The 10,635-nt window shown below is 40.1% G+C and overlaps 1 protein-coding gene across 1 annotated transcript; it reads right to left on the reverse strand.

Annotated features, from left to right (window-relative positions):
• Positions 1–7,956: 7,956 nt before the first annotated feature.
• Gal3st1 (galactose-3-O-sulfotransferase 1) lies at positions 7,957–10,328 on the reverse strand. Its single transcript, XM_026408944.2, has 2 exons — positions 10,195–10,328; positions 7,957–9,310 (listed from the first exon to the last, which is right to left on the reverse strand). The coding sequence occupies exons 1-2, from the start codon at positions 10,326–10,328 to the stop codon at positions 8,170–8,172; spliced, it is 1,275 nt and encodes a 424-aa protein (XP_026264729.1). The 3' UTR covers positions 7,957–8,169.
• Positions 10,329–10,635: the final 307 nt, after the last annotated feature.

The raw sequence follows: 10,635 nt of genomic DNA on the forward strand, positions 1-10,635 counted from the left end.
CATTCAGACAGTATTAAAGAAAAGAAAATAAATAACCATGAGCAGAATATACAAGGACTCTGGGACAACATTAAGAGACCTAATTTAAGAATAATTTGAATTGAAGAGGGTTGAGAGATGCAAGCTAATGGCATGGGTAATCTCTTCAGGGAAATAATAACAGAAAAATTTCTAAGTCTTGGGAATGAGATGAACATCCAGATATAGGATGCACTCAGAATTCCAAAACAGACAATATTAAAAAAAAAAAACCTCTCCACACACTTTATAATTAAAATGTCTAACATAAAGAATAAGGATAGAATTTTCAAAGCTTCAAAGGAAAAAGGACAGGTCACATTTAGAGGCAAACCATTTAGAATTACATCTGATTTCTCAATACAAACTCTAAAGACCAGGAGGGCTTTGAATGATGTATTCTAATCCCTGGAAAAAATAACTGTCAACTAAGATTGCTATTTCTAGCAAAACTATTCTTCAGAATTCATGAAGAAATAAAACCTTCCAAGATAAGTAGAAACTAAAAGAATTCATGACTACTAAACTGGCACTGATGCTAACAGAAATGCTACGCACAGAAGAAACAAAAAACAAACTCCAGAGCTCTCAAATGGACAGATCTCATTTGGGAGAGTAGACAAGTAAATAAGAAACAGTACCAAATCAAACATTAGAAATAAAATGAAATGGGGCTGGGGTTGTAGTTCAGTGGTAGAGTGCTTGCCTAGTATGTGTGAAACACTGGGTTTGATCCTCAGCACCACATAAAAATAAATGAATAAAATAAAGGTATTCTGTCCATCTACAACATAAAAGAAAGGACAAATCTTAAAAAAAAGAATAAAACACCTAAAAATATCTTTTAAAAATCCAGGAATTAATAAACATTTCTCTATAATAAACCTAAATGTAAATGGTTAAAACTCTCCAATTGGCAGGATGTATTAAAAACCAATACCCAACTATATGTTTGTTAGAGACTCATCTTACAGGTAAAGACAGCCACAGGCTGAAAGTGAAAGGATGCAAATTAATATACCATGCAAATGAAGCCCTCAAACAAGTGAGAGTATCTACTCTCTTATCCAACAAAGCAGACTTCAAGCCAAAATTAATTAAGAGAGACTAAGAAGGTCACTTCATATTGGTAAAGGGAACAATCCAACAAAAAGACATGATAGTAAATACTTATGCCCCAAGAGTTGGTGCATTTAATTACAAAAACAGACACTATTCAATTCAGACTCTAGTACAATACTGAGTAATTTCAACACACCTCTGCACTAATAGTTCATTCAGACATAAACTTAGCAAAAACTCTTCAAACATAAAAATATTATAAATAAACTGTACCTAACAGATATGTGTAAAATATTTTATCCAACAACAGCCAAATTCACTTTCTTCTCAGCTGCTCAATGAACCTTCTCTAAAATAGGGTATATTTTAGATCACAAAGCAACCCTTAGAAAATACAAAAAAATACAATTCCTTGTGATCTTAGGTGATCATATAGAATGAAATTAGAAATCAACACTAAAAAAACTGCAGAAATGATATAAATTTGATTGAATAATGCAGTTTTAATGATAAATGGGTGATAGAGGAAATCAGGGGAGAAATTTAAAAATTCTTAGAATCAAGCAAGAATAATGATATAATACCAGAACCTCTGGGACACCATGAAGGAAGGTGGTTCTAAAAGAAAAATATTTATAGCTACGAGAGCCTACATAAAAAAATTCAAAGGATCCCAAATTAATATCCTAATGATGCATCTCAAGGCCCTTGAAAAATGAGAACTAACCAATCCCCAAACCAGTAGAAGGAGGAAAATAATTAATATCATAACCAAAATCAATGAAATTGGGAATTGAAACAATACAAAAGATCAATGAAACAAAAAGTTGGTTCTTTAAAAAGATAAAGAAGATTGGTAAACTCTAACCAGAGAGAGAGGGAAGACCTAAGTTAACAAAATTAGAGGTGAAAAAGGAGAAATTGCCACAGATATCATAGAAATCCAGAGAATCGTTAGAGAATATTTTGAAAACTTACACTACAATAAATTGTAAATTCTAGAAAAAATGGATGTATTTCTAGGCACAAATGACCTGCCAAATTGAATCAAGAGGCCACAGAAAACCTGAACAGACCAATAACAAGCAATAGAAGGAGTAATAAAAAGCTTTCCAGTAAAACAAACAAAAAAACCCAGGACCAGATGGATTCTCAGCTGAGTTGCACCAGAGCTTTAAAGAAGAATAATGCCAACATTTCTTAAATTATTCCATGAACTAAAAAGGGAGTGAAACACTTCCAAATTTATTCTATTAAGCCAGTATGACATTAATATCAAAACTAGGTAAGGACACGTCAAACAAAGAAAATTACAGACCACTATCCCTGATTAACTTAAATGCAAAAATCCTTAATGAAATATTACCAAATCAAATCTAGCAAATTATGCTATATCTAGGTATGAATATACCACAATGAATTCTGAATATATATATATATATATATATATATATATTACAACTATATATATATATAGTTGTAATATACTAATTAAAATAACAATAATAGAGGGAGATCAGTAGAGTAGAGTAATGGATCAGAGGAGGAGAGGAAAAGGGAAGATACTAGGAAATAATATTGATAAAATTATGTTGTGTGCATATATAATCATGGCATAATGAATCCCTCTATTTTGTATAATTATAATGTACCAGTAAACAATTTTTAAAAAGGAAAAATAAAAAATATTAGCAAATTGCATTCAAAACATATTAAGACACATCATGATCAAGTGGTTTTCATTCCAAGATCTCAAGGATGGTTTGACATATGAAAATCAATAAATGTAATTCCCCATAAAAATATAAATAGGATCAAGACTGACATAGTATTATATTCAGAAAAAGCCTTCGACAAAATTCAGCACCGATTATGATAAAAACATTGAAGAAACTAGGAATAGGAGGAATCTACCTCAACACCATAAAGGCTATATTTTATAAACCCAAAGATGACATCATGGTGAATGGGGAAAACTGAAAGCATTTGCTTTAAACAAGACATAGATGTCCACTTGTTTCTTGAACAAAACAAAGATGTCCTTTCTCACCACTCCTATTAGATATAGTACTAGAATTTCTAGCCAGAACAATTAGGCAAGAGAAAAAACCAAAGGAATAAAAACAGGATAAGAAGAAGTCAAATTATCACTGTTTGTAGGTGATATGATCCTATATTTAGAAGATTCAAAAAGCTCCTCCAGAAGACTGCTGGAGCTAATAAATTCAGCAAAGTAGCAGATTACAAAATCAACATACAAAAATAATAGCTTCCATATATACCAATAATGAATGTGCTGAGAAATAAATCAGGAAAACAATCCCATTCACAATAGTCTCAAAAAAAGAAAGAAAATCTAAACAAGGAGATGAGAAACTTCTGCAATGAAAACTATAGAACACTGAGGAAAGAAATTGAAGACACTAAAAGATGAAAAGACCTCCCATGTTCATGGATAAGCAGAATTAATACTATTAAAATGGTCATATTACCAAACGCAAAACATAGATTCAATGTAATCTCCATTAAAATATCACTGACATTCTTTATAGGACTAGGAAAAAATCCTAAAATTCATTTGAAAGAATAAAAGTCTCAAAATAGCTGAAGCAATTCTAAGTCAAAAAAGCAACTCTGGAGGCATCACAATATCTGATTTCCAATTATGCTACAGAGCTATAGTAACAAAAACTGCATGGTAATGGCATAAAAACAGAGAAATGAAATAAGAGACAGAAACTCACACAGATAGTCATCTAATCGATCCTTAACAAAGCTGCCAAAAACATACATTGGAGAAAAGATAGCCTTTAAACCAATAGTACTAGAAAAACTAGTTATCCACATATATGTAGAAAAATGAGATTAGATCCTCATCTCTCACTCTACACAAAAGTCAACTCAAAATGGATCAAAGACCTAGCAACAATTTCCTCAATAGGACATCTAAAGTTCAGGAAATAATACAAGAATTAATAAATGGGATAGCACCAAATTAAAAGGCTTCTGCCCAGCAAAGGACACAATTATGAACATGTAGAGAGAACCTATAGAATGGGAGAGAAATCTTTGCTAGCTACCCTTCTGTCAGAAGATTGATATCCAGAGTATATGAAGAATTCAAAAAGCTTACCATCCAACCCCCCTAATAACACTATTATTAAATAGACAAATGAACTAAGCAGACACTTCTCAAAAGAAGAAATACATATGGCCAAAAAATATATGAAAACATGTTCAACATGTTTAGCAGTTAGGAAAATGCAAATGAAACTACAGTGAGAATTAATCTCACTCCCCTTGGAATGGCAACCATCAAGAATATAACTATGCAATCATAAATGCTAGAGAAGATATGGAGGAAAAAGGAATCTTTCATACTGTTGATGGGATTATAAATTAGCAAGACCACAATGGAAATCAGTATGGAGGTTCCTCAATAGAATTGGAACCCTTAAGGGCCCTTAAAAATGAATTTTCCTTTTCCCTTCCTTTGGCTCTATTTTTTAAAAATGAATAATTTGCTTCTCTAATAAATTCATGAGTTAATTACTGTAATGCTTTTAGAACCTATCAGGCAGATGTTTCCAATGTAGTAATTTATATTTCTAGCACCTGCTGTCTACCAGATTTGTTCTCCTTAGATCCCAAAGATCTTGAAATGCCAATAACAACAATAATAATGAAACTACAGTGAGATTTAATCTCAATCCAATTGGAATGGCAACCATCAAGAATATAATTACGCAATCATAAATGCTAGAGAAGATATGAAGAAAAAGGAACTTTTCATATTGTTGATGGGATTTTGAATTAGCAAAACCACAATGGAAATCCATCATGGTTTTGCCAATTTATAATCACATCAACAATATGAAATTAAATTCAATAGAATTGGAACCATCATTTGACCCAGACATAATGCTCCTTGGCATTTACCCTAGATAATTAAAGTACTACAGCAATCCAAGCATACCTATGTTTATAGTAGCTCAATTCACAGATGTCAAATTATGGAAGCATCTAGGTATTTGTCAATGCTTGAATGGATTAAAAAATGTAGTATATACATACAGTGGAGTTTTATTCATCCATAAAGAAGAATAAAATTATGTCATTTGCAGAAAAAAATGTATGGAACTTGAGAACATTATGTTAAGCAAAATAAGTCAAACTCAGAAAACTAAAGACCATATGCTTTCCCTCATATGTGAAAGCCAGGAAAAGAAAGGTTGGGGGAATCTTATCAAAATGGAAGGGAGATCAGTACAGTAGAGAATAGGGAACAGAGGGCGAGAAGAGAGAAGGGAAAGGGGAAATACTAGGGAATAATATTGATCAAATTAAATTGTTAGATCACATGTATATATGAATATCTGACAATGAATCCTATCATTATGTATAATTATAATGCACCAATAAAAACATGGAAAAATGAAAATCTCAAAAAATTTGAAAAAGTTTTAATAATGTATGTAGAGTGCCTTGCCTGGCACATAAAGGGCCCTTAAAAATGAATTTTCTTTTGCCCTTCTTTTGGCTCTATTTTTAAAAAATGAATAATTTGCTTCTCTATGAAAAAATAAATAAATCCATGAGTTAATAACTGTAATGCTCTTAGAACCTATCAGGCAGATGTTTCCAATGTAGTAATTTATATTTCTGGCACCTGCTGTCTACCAGCTTTGTTCTCCTCGGATCCCAAAGGATCTTGAAATGCCAATAACAATAAAATAATGCAATATATAATAATGTTATTATTGGTACTTCTAGGCCCTTCAGAGTCTAAGGAGATAAAATTATGAGGTTCTTTAAATCCAAGATAGTATCATACTACATACTGACATCTATCTTTGACTAATAAAATTGTGGTCAAATTCTCTTATAGATTTGGGATTAGTAACGTCTTTTTGTAGGTATAAACTTAGCTTTTAAAAAAAATTTAAGATGTTGGTGGGCCTTTATTTTATTCATTTATTTATATGTGGTTCTCAGAATCGAACCCAGTGCCTCACACATGCTAGGCAAGTGCTCTACCACCAAGCCACAACCCAGCCCTAGTCTTAGCTTTTGTCAGTTCTTTGTTTTTGCTTATTTCCCTGCATATGATTTAGATAAAGTCTCCAAGGGTGTGTTGCAAAGAACATTACAGGAAGATTATGAAGGTGTAGGCAGGGTGGCTCTAGGGAATTGGTGAGGTCAAACCTTGTTTTCTAGGACTGAGGAGTTTCCTGGGATGTGGAACTTTCAGTGCTAAAACCAGGAGAGTCTCAAAATACTGGGACAATTAATCACCCTGACTCTCCCCCATGCTGCTTGGCCAAAAAAGCTCAGATATCACAAACCCAGAGAAGGGTCAAGAGCGGAGCCATGTTGGTTTGAGTTCTGCCTTTAGCACTAATTAGGTGTGGGGCTTTGAATTAACCTTTCTCATCTTTGGTGTGCATAGAAGGGAGGCTGTAGATATTTCCGCTCAGGTGTGTGTGAGCCTGACACAATAGGTCTCCAATAAACAGTTTCTTGACTGTGGCTTCTGGGATTCAGTTCTGGATATCAATTTCTAGTTGGAAGCCTGAGAGTATGTGCCACCAAAAGCCACCGTCCCCCTGGAGATGCTGAAGGAGGCAGTCACATCAGCTGAAGTTAGAGCCAGGAGCATCCCCACCCTGGTCAATAACATCTGACTATGCCTTGGTGGCCACCTTCTAGATATAAGTTCCAGGAGGGTCCTGACCAACTTGTTGACTGCTGTATGCTTGAGGACAGATGAGGTCTAGGGGTGCAACAGGTATTAGGTGAGACCAGTTTGTTTGTTTGTTTATTTATTTATTTATTTATTTTTGATTAATTGAACTGAATGTGAGGGTGGAAGGGGCAGATGTGTGAGGCATTCTGGGGAGAGCAGAAGTGGGAAAGGTGGGTGGAGACAGGAGGTGCTAACTGGAAGCCAGGGGAAGGAGCAGTAGGGATAGAGTGAACAGACACAAAGATGGAAAGATTTGGGGGTCCTTGAGAGATCGTTTGGATCTGATATATCTTGTAATGTGACCTTGGGCAAGTCCCTTGCCCTATTAAGACTACAGTTCCCACATCTATAATATGGGACAGTAATTGTGCCTGGCTTGAAGATTATTATGAATATATAAGTATGTAACAACAAATCTCATCAATATGTACAACTATAATGTACAAATTAAAAATGTGTGTGGGGGGGAGATTATTATGAGGATTAATGAGTAAGAAGCTCTTAGCCTGGGCCCAGAACCTACCCCACAAAATGCTCCCCACCCCACCTCCATCACACACACATGGGTGCGCACATGCATGCACAGACACACACATTCACTCATTCCTGGACTCCGTCCTGATCTGCCCATACCTTCCACTCACCAGGTATCTGCTCCAGTCCTACCATTTACAGTGTGATCTCAGCCAGGTGATTTTCCCTCTCTGAGCTCCTTTCCTCCTCTCTAACATAACAGCCCCAACGACCCTGAGTTTTGGTGAAGATGAGTTGAGATAATGTCCACAAAGCACTTATCCCAGGGCCAGGCACAAAACCAGAGTTCGGTCACACATGCACATACGCACATACAGTCACGCACAAACAAAAATTTTCCAGGTATTAGAAGCCATGGGAGTTCCTGAACCACACAAGGCTTCAATATGTAACATACATATCAGATCCCTGCTCTGCACTGGGCTGTCTTACAGACACTTTCACAAACAGATCACTGTGCTCTTTTGGGATTCCCCCCATCCCAGGGCCCTTCCAGTCACCACCACCGAGGCTGATTAACAAAAACACAACATCAAATCCTTTTACTTCTGAGGTCTCCCCTTTAAGGGGAGGCAGGAAATAGAGGGTAGGGGGTTTAATAAAAAATAGTATAATTAGTCAAATACTGCTCTCCCGTGAGGCCCTGTGTACCAGGGGCCCAGTTCTGGTTGGCTACATCCCCTTGAGAGCCTCTCCTCACCCTGGGGTCCAGGGTGGCACCAGGAGGGGCTGAAGGAAGCCAACATCAGCAGGTCCCTGCCCAGCCCCTCTGTAGTGAATGAGCTGGGAGGTCACAGGTCAGCAGGATGTCACCACCGCAGAAAGTCCCTAATGAACTTCCAGAGCTTGGTGACCCAGAGGTTAACGCCAAGATCCATCAGGTACTGGATCTCGGGCGTGAGCATCCGACGGCAGAGCTGTTGGTGTCGCTGCCCGATGCTCTTCTTGAGGTTGTAACCAAGGATGGACTTGGAACCCAGCGGCTGCCAGGGCTGCATGGCTGAGTCCTGGATGGCAGCCGCATCCACTGCCCGACCGCCATCAATGCAGATACGCCGCATGCGCTCATTGGCACGGCGCAGGGCAGCCACCTCTTGGGCCATACGCTCCCGCCCAAAGGCCTCCACTTTGCGCCAGAAGCTGGCATTGAAGTGGCGGTAGAGGCGGGCATCCAGCATGTTCCAGGCTGTGGCACGGCGGTAAAGGTCCCCAGAGAGCCGAGGCACTGGTGAATCACGACGGGCGTTAAGCTTGAAGTACAGCACGTCCTCCAGCTCCCAGCAGAGCAGATCCTTCAGCAGCACCAGAGACTCATCGAAGTACTCCTGGAGGAGCACCAGGTGGAAGCGGCGCTCCACCTCCAGTATGTGCTCCTGCACCTGCGGGCTGCCAGGGTCCAGGCCACTGTCATAGCCCAGATCGAAGAAGAGCAAGTTGCGGAGGTAGTGGGCGTTGTAGCCGTTGGGGTCGTAGTAGCGATCTGGGTCCTGCAAGAATTCCGCCAGCTTGTCGCTGCTTGAGAGCTTCCACGTGAGGGGCACCACGGGTCCAAAGTAGTGGAAGGAGGACTCGAAAAGGCGGGCAGGGTCCCGGAGCACGGTGATGAAAGTGGCGTTGGGTGGCACCAGGCCGCGCACCTCCTCATAGTGGAAGCGCATGTGGTTGCAGATGATGTTGAAGCAGGCCCCGGGCCGGTAGTCCTGCACCAGGCTGCGGGTGAAGAAGGCCGGGTAATCGAAGTCGTTGCGACCATTGGGGAAGGCGAATTTGAGCCGGTGCTTCTGACCAAAGCGGAACAGGATGTTGAGCAGCGTGCTGCTGGCCGTCTTGTGAGTCTTCATGAACACGATGTTGCGCCGCGGCTGGCAACCTCTAAATGAGCCATTGGCCAGAATCACCCCCTCTGACTCACCAGAGACTGGGGAGCAGGGTGCTATGGCATCGGGGGTCCTGTTAGAGACAGAGAGGTAGGAAGAGTGTCAGAGGCCACTGGGGGTCTGGGGACTCAGAACCTTGGGCCTTCATGCCTAAACATGGGTTTGTTGATGACAGTAGTGGCAACAGGGATGAGATGGGGACACAGATGGGCCTGAGTCTAGGCTGAATGCCTGAGCCAGTGATTTGGCCTCTCTGGCTTCAGTTCCTCATCTGTGAAGTGGGGAGAATAACAGGCCCTATTTGTGATGTTAGTGTGAGATTGAAGTGAAGTGAGGCACACAGGTTTTTGTCTCAATCATGGCCAGTGTCTTATGTTTATTGTAAAATAGTACTAGGTTGGACCACATGAAATTGCCCTTTAGTAGAGTCAGTAATTGACAATTTCCTCACAACTAAAAGTACAGGCTGTGCCAGATATGTGCTGAGCATCTCCATGAGAAACCTTTCCTGTCTGCTGCACCTATATGCCCATCAGGATTACCGGATGGTTAGGAGCAAGGCCTGGGGTCATACAGGAGTTTGAATCCAGGCCCTGTGCCAGCTGAGTGCTTTTAGATAAACTGACCTCTTCCCTGTGGCCCTCCTGGAGCCTCAGATAATATAATCCATGCCCTGGACATAAATGGTATGATGTGATTCTCCCACTCTATGAGGCAGGCTCTGTTGTTCTCCTCATTTCATAGATGAGCACACTGAGGCCCAGGATTACATGGTGAGTTCTGCCCTCAGTAGTGGAGTTTCTGTCCAGCAGAGCATGATGCAGGGTTCAGGATGGCTACCCAGGATATAGCATCAATCATTCAGGCAGGTCCTGCAGTAAGGCAATTACAGGGCCTCCCTGAAAGGGAGTAGTCCCTCTATATCCCCACCACTGGGTGCTCAACTAGGCTACTCACGTGGAGGTCAGGCCAGTGTGCAGTGGGGGCACAGCATAGGAGTACAATAGCAGCAGGAAGCTGGTAAAAAGAGCTCCCAGAACCAACCCCTTGGCCATGGACTCCCAGCGCTTCTTCTGTAGCGTGGGCGGCATCTCAGACACCTGTAAGGGGCAGCAGAGAGTGGAAACAAGCATCAGGAGGCTGGTCCCAACAAGCACCCAAGGCTGCTCTGGGCCTGGAAGCAAGGATCTGCCTTTGCCAGCACTGTGACCCCCCTACAGGATCCAGATAGGGACAGAGAGAAAAACACATGGAGATAGACAGCCATAGGGTTGCAGACAGAGAGGGTGGGTCAACTCAAAGAGAAACAAGGCAGGGAGAAGTTTCTGCCTCATGGTTCTGTTTTAAGTTTTAAGCTTGTTGGCACTCTGAAAAGCATTACGGGGATTCCCTAGAAGA

The sequence above is a fragment of the Urocitellus parryii genome, chromosome 3 (genome assembly GCF_045843805.1).
Source record: "Urocitellus parryii isolate mUroPar1 chromosome 3, mUroPar1.hap1, whole genome shotgun sequence".
Classification (NCBI taxonomy): Eukaryota; Metazoa; Chordata; class Mammalia; order Rodentia; family Sciuridae; genus Urocitellus; species Urocitellus parryii.

Coding starts and splice junctions, on each gene's coding strand:
- Gal3st1 (XM_026408944.2), bottom strand. CDS start 10,328: ATGCCGCCCACGCTACAGAAGAAGCGCTGGGAGTCCATGGCCAAGGGG. Junction 9,311..10,194: donor CACACTGGCCTGACCTCCAC/GTGAGTAGCCTA, acceptor TGTCTCTAACAG/GACCCCCGATGCCATAGCAC.